The following is a 19,705-nucleotide window of genomic DNA, read 5'->3' as shown; positions in this document are numbered from 1 at the left end:
CACCTTCCAAGATGCATTTTCCCATTTCCATTACCTGTTTCTTCGTGCCTGAAGCCCAGTGGGGTGATACACTCAATGCTGGTGACACCTTATCGATATATAAAAATGCCATGTTGTGAAAGTGCAAGGGCTCAGAGCCCTGCAAGGATAATAATGAGAATTTTATGTCTTGGAGAGTTTCTTATTGGAATCAAATTATATACTTAGCTTGTGAGGTTGCCTAAGTCATTAGACACAAAAACATGGCATTTCTTGTCCTAGAAAACCTATTTTCACGCATTGGTGGAGGTGGTTACCACATTGATTAGTTTCAGTTTTTTCCCTCCTCATGTGGAGTAGTTAGATTTTCACTTGGAAGATGGAAATGGTACACAAATAAGTGCAGTGAAATATTCTTCAAGCATTTCTTAGGAGATTTTTTCTCTAACTTGCATGGTCTATACAAAAGATAAAATTGATGCATTGTGACATGGCGGTTTGATTGAACAGAGTAATCCTGCAGATTGCTCCAAACCCCTGGAGATCTGACCTCCATTCCCATCATCAGGTATTTCCTACAGAGAATAGTAATGCTGGGTCTTCGTGGACAGATAACATGCAATCAGTGTTTGAAATAGCACAAAGCACAAAGATCCACCTATAAAAATATGCAATGAGGTATATCTATAGGTCCATTTATTGTAAGAGGAAAAAAGTTACAGTGCAAGAATCATTTGAAAAATATTTGATTTGTCTTGTAGCTCATATGTGAACTTCTCAATTTGTATTGCTGTCAGCAAAACAAATAATTTTGCTTTAAAATCATGTTTTCTTTGAATTGTGAAATGAGGCTGTTATTTACATCCTCATTGAAGAAAATTCTTACATGCTGGGACTTAACAAACCCAGTGGCTAAATCCAGTTCCTGGTTTGCCTGTAAGAGCCCCAGCCTGCAAGTTATTTGTGCCTGACCTCCCAGTGGAAGCAGTGGAAATGGGGTACCTGGGTGGATTTTACAGCCAGAGTCATGTTGGCAGTGCTGTGAGTTGGGCACTGCAGCAACAGCCAACCTGGCTGTGCCTGAATCTTTGACTGCTGGAATTAATTGGGTTGGAAGGGACCCTTAAAGATTATCTAGTTAGAGCCATGGTCAGGGACACCTTTCTTGACCTTGCTGCTTTGCAAGCTCATGTGCACGTGCAGGACCTCCCTGACCTTTCCAGAGGGGGATGTGTGAGCAGGTTGGCCCAGAGACAAGTGGAGCACAGCCTTTGTCATCAAGACTGAGAGACAGATACAGTTTGGTGGATGGTCCCGTGCAGGCCCAGGAGTTGGACTCAGTGATCCTTGTGGGTCCCTTCCAACTCAGCATATTCTGTGATTCTGTAATGTGAATTTGGTCATCTTTACAAATAAATGCTGACTGGAGAGTACTGATATCATTAATATGCCTATGGGCATTCCATTTTTAAAATTGCTATTGTAGAATTGTGGAATACCAGCTTGGAAGGTACTTCAAGGATCATCTGGTCCAACTTTTCTTTGCAAAAATACAGTCTAGACAAGATGGCCCTGCACCCTGCCCAGCTGAATCTTAAAGTGTCCAATGCTGGGAAGTCCATCTTTGCCCTGGGGAGATTTTTTTCAATGGCTGATTATTTCCATTTCTTCTCAAAGCATGAAATTTTGCATGACTGCTTTCTGCAGTCATTTGTCCCATCCTTGCTAAGGACACCATTCTTGAAACATGGTCTGTAATGTTTGGGTTTGCCCAAACCTGTAATTTTAGGCTGTAACTTCTAGCATGAAATCATGGGTCTGGTAAACTCTGTGGTAAAACTTCCATCAGTTTCCAAGGGAGCAAAGCTTCAGCCTGTGGAATTTTGTTTCCCCAGTAGCCAGGGTCTTTTAACATGGAATTATTATGAGAATCATCAGCATAAAACACTGTTTTATTAACTCCTTCCTCTCCATGCATTTATATCTGTAAGTAAGCACATTTTAGACTGTGCCTGTCTAAAAGGCTTAGCTTGAGTATTTGTTTGTGTGCAGCTCTTATGCACTGTATTTGCTGCCTGGGTTTTAGCAGAATGGTTATCTTTCTCTAATTTCACTTCTCGTAGTTCCTCGGCGTCACAGAACTATCTGCCTATTGTGAAGGCTACTTTCTAAAGAACATGATGGTCCTCATTGAAAACGAAGCTTTCAAACAGTTGTTGTATGACAAGAATGGAGAAACATCTGGTCAGAATGTGCTAGAGGACTTACAGAGGACGTTGGCCACAAGGATTCAGTCAATTCATTTGTCTTCTTCAAAGGGCTCCGTTGTGTAAAGCTGAGGAAGATGATAACCCTCTAATCAAAGACCCTGCAAGTTAAGTCTTCTGTTGCAGTTGCTCAAACCTGTTGCAGTTGCTTAAATGACTACAAAAAAAGAAAATGTAAAAAATTCTACGTCGCATCCCAACAGTTCTGTTTCAGCCAAAGGTGCTGCGCTGGGGCTGTGTCCCCACCTGGATGAGAGAATACAGAAAACAAAGTTCCTCCTTGGTTTTGAGCAAGCTGGGTACCAGAGTATCCAGTGAATTGCCCTTGTACTCACATTCTGAACACAAGCCTGTTCATGGAGCTTGATGCCAACAAAAGCCAGAACTCACATCAGTGAGCAGCAGAAGTCCCTGCCTGAAGGGTAGTGCTGGGGAACACCTGAATTGACCAATTAATCATTTAAGTCAGATTTGTTCCAGTGTTATACAGTTAAGAACTATATCTATCCCAGAGTCCATTATCTTGTGCATTTAAGAAATATAAGAGCTGTTATTGCTGTCCAGCAAAGATCAGCTGTATTAGAGAGTGGGTAAGACTGTTATAGTTGAGGAAATATACTGGAAGATTTTTAGGGGTGGGAACTTTTTAAACTGTTCATAAAAAATAATGGGGCGGCCTTGTAGTTTAAAACCTATTTCTTAAGCTTAAAATTTCATTTTCAACAGAGCTGTGTTTGAGAATCTATGTAACATGTTTTGGTTTTTTTAAATGGTAAAATGTACATTGTGTAAACACACATATGATCAAGTTTTGCTTGTATTCTTTCCTAGGGTGGTATAATCTTGCCTAAGAGGCTATGGTTACACCAAAGAGGCACATTACCCAGACTGTCTCTAATACAGTAGTTGGTGGGGGCAGGAGAACTGCATGCTACTTGTTATTTGGGGTTGAAATCAATTACAAACTCAACAAACATGCCTTTGCATGGCAACTGTACCTGTGAAATGTTCTGTTCGTACTTCGTTTTGCCAAGACAAATGCAATGTTACTTCTTGTCAAACTTCATTTGTGAAATTAGCTTATTTTTTTATCTGGTGTGATTGGCTGCAATATGATACCCCTGGAGCTCCTTCTCGAGATGCTGATTTCTGTTTGTTGCAGTGAAGAGATAACAACAGATCTTTAATTTAGTGATGTGTGGATATTTTGCTACTGGCCAGAGATTGTGTCTGAGTTAGACTTTTTAAAATTATAATTAAATATGTACTGTAGAATGATTTCTCACTGTATCCTGAGAATGTATAGGTAATCTACAATGCAGGGCTTGGGTAGGGTGGGGGGGGGGGGGTGTGGTTTAAATCTCAGATGTCAGCTTTGTTTATTTTGCAGCATATTGTTAGCAAGACAAATCTGCCATGTGCCACAGCATTCTGGATGCCCTCTCTGAAAACCACAGTAAGAAGCAGGCAAAGATGTTGCCTTCTCCATGGCAAAATGACATTAATATATTTATTTTTAGCGTGCCATTCTAAGAAGTTTAGAAGTTTGCATGTTAACCTCTTTTTCTTTTGTTGAAGCATCTACATCAGGTGCCCTTCCATGTTCCAGCTTTTGATGTGCTCAGAGAACACAGTTTTTAGCTATCAACACAGTAGGAAGCTGTTTTATGACTCTGAGGTATAAATCATCCCTTGTGCTTGGTCTTCTAAAGCCTCTACACTTTCTGCAACAAATGACAAAATGTCTAAACTGCCACTAATGTTGCAGAGACACTGCATGTCAGTCAGTTAGATCTTGTTTTCTGCATAGTAGATGTTCACACAAGATGTTGTCTGGAACTTGAAAGTAATGGCTACTTCTGAGTAAATGTTGTGATCATGGAGAAGCAAGACCATAGTTAATACAACAGTAACACACAGAGGTGCTTATTGTTGCTTGGTGTGCCTTCTCATCCATGGAAATCCAGCCTTGTATGACAAAAACAACTGGCCAAGAGCAGGCCTCACCCTGCAGCCTCATGTTTTAATGCAGCAAAGTTTTTAAAAAAATAACAATTGTATTAAATGGGAGGGAAACACTGGTAACTCCATGCTAGTCCTTCTTCTGAGTTGAGGGTGTCTGTGGTAAAGTTCACTAGATTTCTTTCATCAATAAAAGGGTTAACAGGGCCTTTGGTGGCTGTACATGGGGTGCTCACCTGTTTGGGCACCCTGAACCAATAAAGGAAGGCACTGCAGCTAAGGATTTATACAGGAATAACTTTTGCTCTTGGAAATGTTGGTAATCCAAACATCACAGATGAATAGTTGAAGGAAACCTTAAGAAAAAAGAGTCCTAACTTTCAATTATTTTTTGCCCAGTCATCCCCAGGACTTTTGCCAGCAGAAAAGCCAGCCTGTGTAAACTAAGCATTCATTTCTCCTGGAAGCAGCCAGCAAACCTTTGTGGATCCACAAACCAGAGTTTGGAGATGGTGATTTTAGTCTGCCTCTCCTGATGTGAGGCTGGGTGAAGTCCAGCTGAGCCATGCCAGACAATGTGCAGTTTGCAAGCTCTTCAAAAATCCAGTCACAGGGATCCATGATCTTCACCGCTCTCATAATCAGAAGGTTTTCCTTAGAGACTTCAGAATTTCTTCATTGCAAATCAAGCCACTTTTCCTTCGAGTCCTGAGTGACAGGAAAAGCAGATGATCTTACAAGATCTTTTTACAAAGTTATTCTGTGTATGAAAGGAATTATCCTCCTTGCATCACTAGTATAGTCTTTCCTAGTTCCTTTGTTCGTGTTTTCTGATTTTGCTGTCATTTCCCTCATGGCTTCCTATTTTCCCCAAATTTCCATACTCCAGCAGGAGTTTATACAGTAGCAAGCAAAGCAGAGAAGCTGTTGCGGTGGTTTATGTAAAGCATGTCAGAAAATATATCCCCAGATATTTTCTGCAAGAACATCCCATGGCTGACTTTGATCTAGTCTGTTTTATAATTCCTGAGGGATTCACTGCTGCCTTCCCAGGAGTTCCATCTTTATTTATGCATTTGTTTACTACACCTTTCAAAGTATAACACTTTCAATTTCTCCTTATTAAATTTGTTCTGCTCTAATCAGGGCAATTTCCCCACTTCATCAAGATCAATTGCAATTCTGATTGTGTCTTCTAGCCTGTTTCGTAATCTCCAACCTTTATTATATGTGGCTTCATGCATGGATTCTTCATTCCATTAATCTGGGGCTGGGGGGAAGGGCTCTTGTCAATTTAATCTAAAAAGCAGTGTGAGTTTCAGTGGGTACCCATGAATACCATCCCTATCAGATAAGGCTCTTTCCAACAGAGCATTTTATTAGCATTTTTTTCAGACATGGTGTTATCATCTTAGAAAATAAAAAGCTTTCTCTTCTTTTCGTCTTTGTATGAGTCGCAATAATTTACAAGTTTTGAGGCCAAATATTGCTTCCACTTTTGGTAAAATGGAAAAACATACAACATCGTTAGAAAAACTTAAGATTTTCTCTTTTAATCATAATTTTCCTGCCTCTAATGAGTGAAGTTGCCTTTCCATCTGTCATTTTTATACTAAACCACTGCTGTAATATTTGAGGATTTACATGCATCCTGTCCTTGCCTCCTGGCAGATCTTTCCTTATATCCCTTCACGGTTGTCCCTTCGTTTCCAGAATTTCCTCACATTCCCACTTTGCTTCACGTGCTGCCAGTTCCCACGCTTCCCAGTTTTTTTTACTCTAGAGCCCTGCTGGATTCCTTCCCAAGCCCAGAAGTGGTATCTGTGTTGTCCTGAATAGTTGATTTTCCAATAATTGGCTCAAGAGCTAGGAAGACAAAAGGATGGGGAATGTAGGAGGGCAAAGGTTTTGGACATCACAGGGGAAGGCTGGCATTCCTTTCATTACACATTTCAGCACTGTCTGCTTGTTTCTCTGATTTTTCCCTGATCTATTCCTTAGGCCTGCTGTCCTCTAAACACAGCTGGTGGCCAGATGCTCTCTGTTCTGGAACAGGGCCAGCTTCCTAATGGCTAAGGCTGCTTTTTCCTCAGCTAAAACTTCTGTCTGCTTGGTTCCAGCTCTGGAGTAGATTCATAAAAAAGACAGAGGAAACATCTCTAAAAAGGTGTGAAGGTTTAGTAGCCAGGCTCCTGTTGGCACTAATGAGAGCTGCTTGCTGAATCCTCCACATGCTGCTTTGGACACTGAGCCTTTTTCCACTGAATATCCACTGGCTTCATACCAAACACTGCACAAGTCCTGGATGGGCTGTACCGTGTGATGTGCTGGGGGCTTTCTTAAATTCTAGTTTTGTTTCAAGGCATAGCAACATGTACTGCTCTTTGAAGGTTAAAAATAAAAAGGGAAGTGGTCTGTTTGCACTGAAATAAACTGCTCTGAGGTGCTGCAGTGATGAAAAAGAAAGGGCATCTCTTCTTCCCAGCTGTACATGCCTAAAATCAGAGGAGGCTTCAGTTATGGCATGGAATGCTGCCAGGTCTGTGGGGATTCAGGCATGCAGGATCCTGTTTAAGTGGGGATTTTTAATGTTAACATATTCACATACTCAAGATGAGGATTAGGCCATCCTAGAAAAAACAGCCATTCCTAGTGCTTCTATCTATGGATTAAATCCTGGAAGAAGCTGGAATCCTGCAGAACTAATTGAAGTCAGTTGCACATATTTGGGGTCCCTCAGGAGCTGGCTGTCTTAAAAATACTGCTGAAAGATGACAACCACTTGATTCACTAAAGCTGCCTCTGAAGCCACTAGCTTGGGTTTGGGGTTGTTTGTTTGGTTGTTGGTTTTGGTTGTGGTTTTGGTGTTTTGTTTTGGTTTTGTTTGTTTGGGTTTTTTTGCTGAATGAGAGTTACCTAAAGCCAAAGACTTTAAGTTAGTTGGTTTGGCAAAGTGTTTTTCGTGTGAGGCTCTGCGAGTGCTTTACAGAAATGAAGAGCCTGATATTGCTTTCATCATCTGGCACAGAGGTGTTGAGATTTATAAGAATTAAAAGAACTGCCCAGGATTTAGCCTAAAATTTAATAAACTTGTTTGTAGGATGTTAGCCTTGAAACAGCCCTCAGATAATATCTGAAACCCCATAGATGAGAACATTACTATAACATTACTATGTCAGCCTATAAGCAAACCAATCTGCAGCCCTTCCATGTGTTTGTAGCAAAATTATGATGCTATTTTTTGACTTGTTATTTATTTTGAGGTAAGGCCTGTTATCTTTAGTGGGTGAAAACAGAGGCTGGCCACTCTGACCATGTTATCATTTCAGTACAATTGCACCTGATCTGCTATTTGTAACTGCCCTTCAAGTGCAAAAAACAGCAAAGCTAAGTCTTCAGCTGTGGCTCAATGCTCCATGACTTCAATGAGAGCACTGCTGAGAATATTATTCATGTGGTGCCCAAAGCAGAAGGAAAATCTGGAAACCTGCAGAAAGACTAATGGGAATTTGTCAGCGGCCTTCTGGGAGCCTTTGAGCTGGGGAAGCAACCTCATTGTGGGTAGGAGAAGGGCATTTCATTTATTTTTGTTGCCATTAAGCTGTCATTCCTTCAGTTTTGTCCAAGGCTTCTTGCATGGAACAGCCATGAATGGCCTAGAGTGTGTTTGTCTTGGATGCCTGCACAGGACTTAAAATGTGGTATCTCACCACTTCAAAGTCAAGAGTCTCATTAGATGATGGGGTTTGTGCTTTGCTTGGACTGCTTGTCACTAAAACACCCAGGAAACATGGCAGCAAGTTACAAGAGAGGTTGTGTTGGCTGGATAGGTTAAATTCTACAAACACCTTGTGCTTTGCATGTTTAGTTGACTAAATCTGTCCTCTTGATTGAACCAGAACAGCAACTTTGTCGTTTCTTTTTCCTTTGGAGAGGCATTTTTCACCTTTCTTTGGGCTGACAGTTTTGTTCTTTCATCCTGTAGAGGCAGTGATGCTGTGTGAGTGGGAATGCTTAGCTTAGGCACAGGTTTCCGTCCATGCTGGATGGCACACTAATGAAGAGGTCTTGGTAAGGGAAGAGGATTAGGTAAAAGAATTTGAATGTATAACCTTAGATCTTTGCCTCTGATTCCAGAGGTATATTGTCCACTGCTGGCTAATTCATTTGTTCCCCAACTCAGAGTTTCCAGGAAATCAAAGGGAAGAGGAGAGCAGGAAGAGGAGAAACAGCCCCCTCTCCCACCACTTGCTTGGCATTCCCAACCAGCCTGGCTGGCTCCCGTCTCTTCACTGCTCACACAGAGGGTTTGCTTGGTCCCATGCTCAGATATGGCCATGGAGTTCAGCAATTGGTGGCTCTTACTTGTCCTTACCAATATCTTCACTGCTGCTGCTGGTTAACTTTGGTCTTTCCACTCCCCCTCATCTCTGCTGCTGTGTTGTCATTAAAACTTCCATTATTTGGCTTTGCCTGGCACAGTGAGAGGCAGTCTTCTTTCTTACTGCCTTTCTAAAGCAAACAAAGACAAGGAAAAAGCCTCACTGAAATACCCAATAGAAAATCATTTATGGTTTATAATAAGTCACAAAAGAAAAGGGAGATGCTCAGAAACAAAAAAAGAGACTGCCACTTTAGGAAAATCCAGTGTGTTAGGAGGTCATTTTAATTAATTAAGGTCAAAACCTTATTCTGGCAGGGACAGATTAACATGTTTCAAAACATCTGGACTTGTTAAAGCTGCAGGTTCAAGAGAGTCCAGCCTTACCCTTTCCCCTTCCCAGCAGTGGATAAATTGAATATCCTGTAGCTTACTGCGTGAGAGGCTTTCAGATGAGCCTTTCCAAAGTCAGGTTCTCTCTGTTCTGCATAGCTTTTGAAGAGCTCACAGCACATATGCAGGCTGGGATTTGCCCCTCAGCACAGTCAAAAGCCTCCTATGCCCCAGTGCTGGTTGTGGGGCAGAAAGTAGGAAGGAGCACAGAAAGCCCCTGGAGCCTCATCAGAGTGAAAGCTGCCTCCCCAGCATCCAAGCAGTCTCTTGGTCAAATACCCTGCTTAACCCAGTCAGTTCAATACCTTGGGAACTGATTTTTGCCATGCAGTTATTAAGGCAATGACTAATTGTGCCATTTGGGGTTGCAGTAAAACATGCAGTCTTACTTCAGTTATGAGTTATGTTTTTCCATGGAAGAATACATGGACTATAGAAACGTATCTCAGAGCTTTTTGACTTCATGTTCCTGGCTAAGTTCCAGTTAGTACTAGAAAACTTGACCTGTTTAAGTTCCCATCAGTGCATTTTGGCCAGCAGGTTGCTGCCTGTCCGTTTCTCTGAAGCCTTGCAGCTGTTGTGCAGCCATATGTGCTGTGCCAGTGGGAAGCAGAGGTGCTGAGCATTATGCAGACCCCAAATAAGCAAATCCCACTCTCTGCAATGCAGGACATGCCTCCTACCAATCTCTTTGGTGTTATGGGTGAGGCTGAATAATGGATCTCTGCTGTTTACAGCCCCAAGTTAGGATCAGTGCTCTTCTTCCCCACTCTCTCTTGGCTCTGCCATCTACCACAGAGAGGAAGGAAAAGAAAAGCCCACAGGAAATACCCCATTCTCTCAACCTGCCCTCCCCACCACCAGTAATAGGTGGGCTAGAGTGTCCTTCAGTTCCGCTCCTCTGAAAGCTTCTTGTAATGCTATTTGTACATGAGTTAGCCTTAGAGCATTTTTTGCATTAGGTCAAAGTCTGGAAAGTGACCTAAGTCATTCATGGCAGAAGTGAGATTGTAAAACATTCAATTCCAATCATCCATGCTGAGAATTTTCTGTTTCTCTGTTGTTTTTGGTGTTGAGTTGGTTGGCTGGTTTTGGGAGGCATTTGTGGGTTTTGGGGTTTCTTTGCTTGTTTTGTTTTTTGGTTGGTTTGGTTATTTTTTCATTGGGAAGATGAAACATGTGCAATGCTTTGGATTTTGTGTCTATAGTTCAAGAAAGAGAGATGGACAGTAAACAGACCTACGGGATATGTTATGAGGCGTGAAATCATGTTTGTAATGAGATTTCTTGTTAATGGCAGTCAGCCTTCCTTGACGCTAAGCATTAATGCAATATCCATTAGTGCAGCTAAACCTCCCTCTGCTCCACTTTCCCAAATGGGTTTCACTTTGTACCTAGTTTAGCATTTACAAATATTTGATACAGGGTTCAAGGAGTAATTTACATGTTAAAAACGTATGAATGTTCTATGAAAAAATACAGGTTAAGTTTCTGCTATAACATCATTCACAAACCAAAACATGAAAGCATGATGAAATTTGCTCCACTAAAATGGCTGGAAGCCTTTTCATTGATTTCTCTAGTCTGTGTATTAGGTCTGTTTTCCATCTCTCCTTCATACTGTGTTGCCTTTGAAGTCCTTGCAGGCCAAATGCATATCTGTAATTAGAAAGCACAGTCTTGATCTTTAAATGGAGAATGATCCACTCCTGAAAGCAACACCTAAATTAGGAAATCCTAGTGTGAGCATCCTGTAAATAGAGAAGAGCATTGTCTGTGGGAGAGCTCTTTGCTTCCTTTCTGCCTCTTCGCATCCACTTCCACCTGTCCCTGAGATCTCTTGGAACTGGAAGCTAGGAAAGTAAAGTGAAAACAAGAGGAAAGGAGGTGCCAGAAATAAGATGTGCAGAACCATTGTGCTGATCTTGATTTTTTGCTGGTTTTAGGCAAACTCCTAATTTGTGTAATGCAAACCCAGGAATGGTTATGATTGTTTTGCATTTGTTATGGTTGTTACGAATTTGGGTTTGGCTTTTTTTTTTTCTAGCAAAGTGGTTTTGTTTGCTGTCATCTTTTGTTGGGGTTTTATGTGGAGGTTTCATTTCACTTTTTATTGAGAAGGAAATGAAAGATCACATAACCCAACAGCCATCATCAACAAACACAGAGATCCTGTCCTCCATCCCACAGATGTGGCTTAAATACTGGTTTGTGGCTTCACAGGCATGTTTGAGGTCATCTGTAATTACCAACACAGGTGAAACTTTCTTCCCCTTTGCTTACCCATTTACAGTGGATAAAAACAAAATAACAGAATCAGAGTGTGGACAATAGGATGGCAGATGTTTTTCAATTGAGAAGGATTATAGCTAAGGAATACAAATGTTTCTGCAACCAAATATTTTTTCTCAAAAGGACAGAGAGACATCTGTAGCTCATTCAAAGATATCATTCTCTTGAGTGTGTTAGATGCTTTTGAAAATTGCCTGGTTTGTGCTGTTAATGATCCAGCACAAGCCCTTCCACTGGAGAGACTAACTGAGGGCGCTCAGAACCAAGGCAGAAGGGAATGTATGAAAAATAGGGAAGCTCAGCCATAATTCGAGGTGGCAGCTTTGTTTGCTTTTGTCCACTGTGTCCACAGCTTGAACATTATTTTAAAGGGCATGTTTGTATTTCATTTCTTTTGAATCCTTTTTTTAATTGCTGAAGTACTCTCATAGCATCTTCTCCAAGTGCACCTTAGGTCATCTTAAACACCATTTAATGTCTGTCTGATGCTGATCCTTTTATAATCTCCAATGAGATTACAATTCATTTGTCATTGCTAGATGACAAATGCATTGTAACAGCCTTAACAAAAATCTTATTTTGTTAAGGCTGTATAAAGGCACTGCAGCATGTGAAACCAGCAAGTTGATTTTTATTATTGCATTACTCTGAAAAAAAAAAAAAGACTAATGAAATCTTTGTTTCTAGTGTGAAAGGCTCCCCTTAGCTTGAGAGGACACGTGCAAAGCCTCTGCTATGAATGCCTTGATATAATCAGCGTACAAAATGGAGGAAAATGGTATTACAGAAAGATTTTTGAGGAACATAACTCCAGAGGAGCAGAACATGCACTTGCTAAAAACTGCTCTCTTGCTCTGTCTCTCTCCTGAAGTCAGTGGGAATTTTTAATGGGAGTTACTGCAAGGCTGTATGGCTTTTTAATGCACTAGCAGATGTAATTTCCCATGCAGTCATCTGCACAGTTGTGGTTGGTACACCATAAAGGCTGAAGGCCAAATCCTGCTGTCGCTGCACACAGCCCCTCTTCTTCATGAGGGATCATAAACGTGTACTTATGTTACTTGAGGTTTTTGCTGAAGAGAAATGGGAGAGGGCAGGCCTTCCTTCTGCTCCTTGATCACAGGCTTTGCATTCCCAATGACTTTTATTAGAAGTATCATATATTTACATGCTGCAGAATGAGGCCTGCGTGGGATGGGAAAGATTTTTATGAATTTAGACCTGCCTAAGAAAACAACCGTTCTAATTTTAGACAAGTTGCATTCCATATCCATCTGTTTAGTGCATCAGGCTGATGTTTACTGTTTAGTAAATTGCATTTGGGCTTTTTTAAATTTTTTTTTTTTTTGAGGGCATCGCCTGTCATTAGCCAGTGTAAAATAGCACCAAGGACTCAGCCAGTGTAAAATAGCACCAAGGACTTCCAGACATACACATGAGACCAAACTGTGCCAGCTTCACACACCACAGTCCCATGAAAAGCAAGGGAAGCTGGACTGGGCACACTAAATACAATCCCCCTGACATTACATGTCCTGCCTCATTTCATAGAGATGGATGACATCCTGGGGAAAAAAAAACCAAACACATGCTGCCACTTCATCTGAGTTTAAAATGTATTAAAATCAAGGAAATTATATTAGACATGGCTGTAGTCTATCAAATCCAGCCCTGTGCATAGTCAGAACTCCAAGGGAAAGTAACAGGAGTTTCCATTATGGAGTTTGCAGAAGGAAGCCTACATAATGAATTTGACAAAATGTCAACTTTGTGTAAACTGTCCTGGTGGGTCTGTATAAAGAGTTTTTTAAGAAATCTTCATTGGAACACACCAGAGAATAATAAACTTGCACCTTGATAGAATAGCTTTATTTGTATATACTCTATGTAAATTTTAAAGCAGAGGATACGTGTCATTCCTTGTACATATCGGACTGGAATGGTGGCAGTGCTGTGCACTGCTGTTTAGGGGATCCAGCTTCTCAGTCCTGGATTTCCAGCTGTAAAGGTTGCAGGAGACTGCTTGGGACCAGCTAAAACATTGGATGGATAGATGCTCACCACTCACTGCTTAGAAATGCAGGAGCAAGATTTGGAACAGATGTTGGCTATGGAGAAGATTGCTTGCCTCTACTCCTGGCTAAGGGACAAGTGCCTCCTTTGCTGTCATCTCCAACAGAAGTGATTTATTGTCAGAGTGTGAGAACCTTCAGAGCCCTGTGTGGTCTTTCAAAGGGGTCTGAGATTCAGGTGTCACATGGGAAGGTCCCTGAAGAAGCAGGGTGTACCTACATCTACCTACTTGTCTGTGTGTTATCTAATATCCCACTGTTTCTGTATGGAATGGTCTCAGTAATCTGTAAACAAGTGATCGCTCCTGTTGTGCTACTGCTTTGAAATTCTTTGCATGCACTCTAGCATATAATTCTTTAAGAAAAGAAATTATACATATTATATATACATATATATATATTGTAGCTTGCAAAATATTCATGTTGAAGAGCCATGTTTTGTGCAAATTGTACATTCATGTTGTGAGCAATATGGCAATACAAACTTTTATTAGTTGTCGATAGTAGATTTATCACATTATTTTTGGGCGTATGTATGTATCCCAAGCTCTCAACCTCAGGCATTAGATCAGCTACTGAAGGAGACTTTTTCTGTGCAGTAGAAATAGCACAGGCTTTCAGTAAATAGGCAGGTGTGCAAGTCCCGTTCTGTTTAATGCAAGTTGTGAGGCTGATTCTTCATGCAGGTTGTCAGACAAATACTCTCTTATCAGTGCTGGAATTTGTGTTTGGTATGAGGACCCTCTTGTGCTCATCTAGAACAGAACTCAAACCCCAGCGTTGCAAAACAAAATGCTTGACTCCTACTGCCCTCTGTCTCCACAGGTGCTCCAATATAAACACAAGGAGGACTTAGGGAACTCCCAGTTGCCTGCTGGATAGCCAATGTTATATTTTCAAATGTTCATGCTACATAGTTTTCAATGTAGGGGCTAGATAAAAGTGTAATACCAGTACGGCTTTAGAAAAGCTACAGTGTTTGGAGTTTGACCGTGAAACTTTTACCTGATTCCTGAACATCTTCGGTGGCTTTGTTTGCTCAATGTTTACCTCTGAGAAATGTATGCTATTGATTTAAATGTTTAATATATTGACTGCCTTTTTTTGTATATTTGTTATCATAAATATATGATTGGTTTGGTTTAAATGCTAACAATTGTGGTCTATTTTCAGACTTGAAATACTTACGGTTCTGTATTGGGAAGGCAAAGTTATTAATAAATATAGCAATTTGGTATTTTATTCCTGTTTTATACAGCTGCCCCCATAGGTTATTATCAGATAGCAATGAATATTGCTGAACAGCAGGTGGAACTCCTTTGAGTGTGTTTATGAGCCATCTCTGTTCAATAAAAATTCCATTGTTTTCTAGCCTAGGAAATGGCTGCTGTGAGTGTTTTTGTTTCTTCTCCCCCTAAGGTGTTTCTTGATGTATTTCAGACAGCAGCAGGACTGGGCTTCTCCCAGGGACCATCTCCCAGAAACCACATGTGTTCAGGGTTTTACACCTGGAAGTCCTGGTGCTGTTTTCCCACATACGCTGCTATCAGCTTGCTGTGCTTGTAAAGAAGTGATAAGGAGTTGGTTCCCAAAAACCTTTCTCCGAGTGTGGTCTGCCACAAAATGGGCACATCAGACCTGGGAATGGAGCTCCATGATGCTTAAAATTAAGCGTCTGCAAGTGCATTATAGCCAGAGCTTGGATGCAAGAAGATCTGAAATGCTTGTTTGGAAGCTTGCTCCATTATACAGCATTACTGCAAGTGCATACAAATAAGTTGGAAATGGGTATCTCAAAGGGAAATCAGGTATAAACAGAGGGACTTGATTAACCTTGGCTTGAGTGTGAAAATCAGGTTTTAAAAATATTTTTGGTTTTACTTTTTTACTCCTAAATTAATTTCCAGTGTATTCTGTCTTGTATGTTTTAGTGGATTTGAAATCAAGTTCTTTCTTTGTATTTAGAATCTTTCTCCAGATTATTGAGGAACAGGTTGGTTCAGGAGGAAAAAGATGATGACATCCTTTCATGTCTTTTACATAAGTTGTGGGAGTCAGACACCACTCCCACCACACTGGGTGACTGCCCAGACCAGTGGTGGCTCTCTCAGGTGCCTTTAGGTTTTGCAAACTCAGCTGTCCAGGAGCGGACTTTGAAAAGCAGGGAACCTTGGGAACCTTGCAGTTATCCAAATTCTACGGGAGATGTAGGCCTGCCTTGCCTGCCTCCCCAGTGTCTGGAGGAAAACAAAGCAAGCCTTCACTTGTAGCAAACTGGAATGATTTGTCTTGCTTTCCCAACTGTGGGTACTGAAACAATATAAAACCCTTTCTCATGGGCATTTGAGTTAACGCTTCACTGAGAAAAATAAGGAAGTTCAGCCAGAAATTCTTCTGGGTTCTTTGTAAACTTACCCATGTTTTTTCTACATTCCATTCCCAGTTGTGTTCTTGAGGTCTTCTGTAGAGACTGAAGGCTGTGGCACATGTTCACTGGGCTAAGTTTTGCCCACTGCCTCTCCCACAGGGCAGAAATGGACAGTGATGTCTAAACCCGCCCTGCTACAAAGTAGAGCTCACCTAGAGGAGCCCAGGTTTAGTCCTGAGGCTAAAGCACTGCCAGAAGTGCTTTAGCCAGATGTTGCCAGATGTTGATCTGTTGATGGAACCAGCTGCAGAAGCATGTGCATAATGTAAAAGTCATTGTGTCTCAGTTTGATTACATAGAAGTAACATTCAAACCACTCAGAATTTTTTTCCCAAATCTGCATAATGGTTTATACGGATACATTTCTAGGTGTGTGGTGGTATCCGCTAAATTTTTCTATGTTGACAGAGCCTTAGACTTTAATGAACATTTCCTCAGTGGCTTTTATTTTGTCCAATAAGTCTTTCATGGGAAATGTTCCAGGATAAGCGTGTGGGCTGGCTGTCTCTAAGCTTTGCTATGAAGATGTAAAACTGCAAAGCAGAGGGTGTCTGAGAACCTGTGCACATCTCCTTGCAGGCTGGAAGGCCACCATTCCCAGCACAACCCTGCAGCCTGGCTACCTTCCTAGGAGCTTATTAGCCCCCCGGGTCTACAAGCCAATGGCTTGTGTAAAAAGCTGTTGTGTCTCCTGTAACAACGAGTTCTCGAAGCATACAGCACTGGGCAACACACTTAGACATGGAGGAAATAAAACTGTGACACCTCTGAGACAAACACTGGCCCTGACGTCCCCCATTGCTCCTGTGGTGGTGGAGAGGTGCAAGCCCTCGGGTGTTTTGAGGTGTCCAGCTGAGAGCAGTTGTTGCAGGAATGATGGGATTCTCATTCCCCAACTCTCCAGCACACATTCTGGGGAAGCAGCTGCTCCACAGGCTCGCATTCCTGATAATGCAGTTCCTGTGTCCCAGTGAGGTTTTAATGTCTTTCACATGTATCTGGTTCACACTGAGATCACACTTATTAGATGTAGCAAAAAGATAAGTGATAGACCTCATTTATTCCATAAAGTTAAACACAGACTACCAAGAGCAATAAGTAAGATCTGGGAGAATAAGCCTTAGCACAAGGATGTTTTATTTTTCAAAGTGAGGAGGTCTGTGGTCTCCCAGAGAACCCCTTAAGGAGATCCTGCATGAAAGAAAACCAAAGCAGCCTTGTTTTAACCACCTGAAAACTTAACTTTCTGCTTAGCTATCAGTTCAAGAGTTCTTCCCCCAGGCTATGCAGCAGTGTGCAAACAGGGCATGTCATCTCCCTTGATGAGATGCTGCCCTACTGAGAGCTGATACTTCTTTGGTTTCCTGCCACTATTTGTGCTCTGTGTTTCACAGAAACACACAGGGAATGCAAACAGAAAATCAAAAGGTAACTTTGAGGACTTAGATGGCTGCCTTTGGTGTTTCAAAGTCACTTTTAATACTTCTTTCTTCCTTTTTTTTCTTTCTTCATTTCTTTCTTCCTTCCTTTATTCCTTTTATTCCTTTCTTTTCTTTATTTTTTTTTCTCTTGATTATGTCATTGTTTTTAGCTCTTTAGCATCCCTGGGGCTGCAACACTGGTATTTTGCAGATCATTTGATAAAATAGACAAAAAATAATCTGAGATGCCAGTGTATTGATCACTTTCCCCTTTTCTCATATAAAGAGGTCAGCTTAACCACAGCTGTAAACCTACAGCATAACTTCTGAAACCCATAAAACCCCCTTTGTTTTCTTGCCTGCAGCCTGTGTGATTTGCACAATGAATCTTTTCCTGGCCTTGTAGAACCTTCCAGCTGTCACACTAGAGATGTTTACAGTGTCTCTGAGACTTTCATGACTCAAGGTATATCAAGGTCTCTACAGACCCTTGGACACTGGAGCTCTTTAAGTTTTCCAGCAGTTAGTGGAGAGCCTCCTGCTGGAACCAGCTCCTTCAACATCACTTCATCACGCAGCTCTCCTCTCTTCCATCTGACTTCAAGTGAAGAACAATACTCTGGGTGCTCTCTGGGCACCTTGACATGTCCCCTAAAAAAGAAGCTGAACCTTCCCTTTCAAGGAGTCATTGATTTTTTCCCACTGGTTCCCTTTCTTTACCTGGCATATCCACTGCAGAACAGAAATGTGCTTTTATCAAGCACTGAGAAGCAGGGATAGGTCAAATACAGATCCAGAAACAGGGACAACGTTTCAGTGCTTTTCACTTCGGACAGGCAGAAGTTTCTGACACTAGAATAAGTGACTAAATGGAAAATGAAAATTGCTATTGTCAAGTCTTGCCTTCCTTTATGGACATTCATAGGGATAAAAAGAATCTCAGCTCTCCTCATCAGAGGTTAAGAAATGGGTGTAAGAGATTCAGGCAGTGTCTGACCTCTGACTGGGGCCAGGGGAGTGGAGCTGAATCCTTTCAGGAGATCATCTTTAGGAAAGGCCCAAGGCCAGTCCAGAACAGGCTGTGTCATGAAAGTGTCTGATGACAATTCTTTTATTTCCACAGGATCTGAGCTTTGTCCTCACACCCTTCCTGGGACAGCCATTTGAGTCCTTGTCTGCTGTTGCACATTCCTTTCTTCATGGCCATTTTTTCCACCTAGCAAAGATTCAGAGACTTCTGTCAGCTGTACAGCCTCATTCCCAGCTAGGATAGCTCTTTGGGCTCGTCCCATAATTCCTCCAATGATGGCAGAATTGCACCCAAATGAAGAAAATAACATCTGCCTTATTCGCTAATCTTCCCATCTCTGTGGCTGAGCCATCTTTGGACACTGGATACAAGAACACCATTTTTTATTGGTGTGTAATGTTCTGTAAGTCATCCTGGGGGATTCCTTGCTGTGGCCATTCTGGGCTGCAGTAGATTTTGCTTCCATGTGCTGGGAGCTTCCTGCCTGGGGCATCACTCTTTCAGCCACATTTCCATGACTGCCAAGGCACCGTGGAACACTAACACCTTTAATAGAATAATTTTTCTTTTGAAAAAAAAACCAGTTGCACATCCCCAGAAAGTGTATGACACAGAGAGGTATTGGAATCACCCAGCATTTACAGACTGGGTCTTAGAAGAAAAATCATCACAACTAACTGCAGCTCTCTAAGCTATAATATCCATTGTGCACAATTGCTACCTATTTTCCATCCTTCCTCCTTTTCTTTGGTACTTCTGCTGCTGAGTCTCCCCACAGCGCATGGCCAGCTTGTGATTATGTACATGATGGGACAGAAGGTAGAGCTTGTGTGCCCCCTCTGAGTATGGCTTCAGTAAAAACAAATCTGGTTCCACTTTGTTCTGCAAACCTCCACACTGTAAATGTATACATCTGAAAAGAAAACCCCAAATACCCAGGAACCACAGCCACTGGAAAGTAACCTGGCTTTCTTCCTCTTGGCTGCCTAACACTCCCCTCTGCCTGTCCTTTGAGAATAGCAGCCATTTTCACAAAACTTTCCCGGGAATCTGGAGGAAGACTGAAGGTCACGCTGTGGCAGATTAATGCACAGGAGGAGAAGAAGGATTTCTTGACCACTGTTAAGAGAAGATGGCCAGCAAAGCAAATACAGCCCAGCAAAAAGGCAAGCATGCCAAAATGCAGGATTACAGGTGGGACTAGGATGTCCATGTCACAGGTTGCTACAAGGAAAAGCAAGAAGGATTCAGCTTCTGCCTTGGTATGTTCATGTCTACATTAAGACAAAACCCAGCATATTGGTGAAATGAAGGGGGAAGTGAAAAGGCAGTAATATTTTGTAGATTTTTATTTCTCCCTCATGCCAGAACCACAGAAGAATCAGGATTAAAAAATAATGAAAATGTCACAGTGGTGCTGCAGATGGAATAGAGGCGATTTCATCAGCCCAGCTGCAGTTCGATTACTGAGTTGAGAAAC

General features: G+C 41.6%; 1 protein-coding gene across 2 annotated transcripts in view; it reads left to right on the top strand.

Annotated features, from left to right (window-relative positions):
- The window catches only part of ABTB3 (ankyrin repeat and BTB domain containing 3), a 162,758-nt gene extending 159,190 nt beyond the window's left edge, over window positions 1-3,568 (top strand). For both annotated transcript variants that reach the window (XM_054272957.1, XM_054272949.1), the window contains one exon: window positions 2,103-3,568. In XM_054272957.1, the coding sequence (XP_054128932.1) occupies window positions 2,103-2,312 (210 nt within the window). In that variant the 3' untranslated portion in view covers window positions 2,313-3,568. The remainder of the gene's footprint in view (window positions 1-2,102) is intronic.
- Window positions 3,569-19,705: the final 16,137 nt, after the last annotated feature.

This window comes from Melozone crissalis, unplaced genomic scaffold (genome assembly GCF_028551555.1).
Source record: "Melozone crissalis strain CALT ecotype California unplaced genomic scaffold, PUWL_Pcris_2 ptg000004l_1, whole genome shotgun sequence".
Taxonomy (NCBI): Eukaryota; Metazoa; Chordata; class Aves; order Passeriformes; family Passerellidae; genus Melozone; species Melozone crissalis.
The sequence above is the reverse complement of the archived record's forward strand: the minus strand, read 5'-3'. Positions and strand labels throughout refer to the sequence as shown.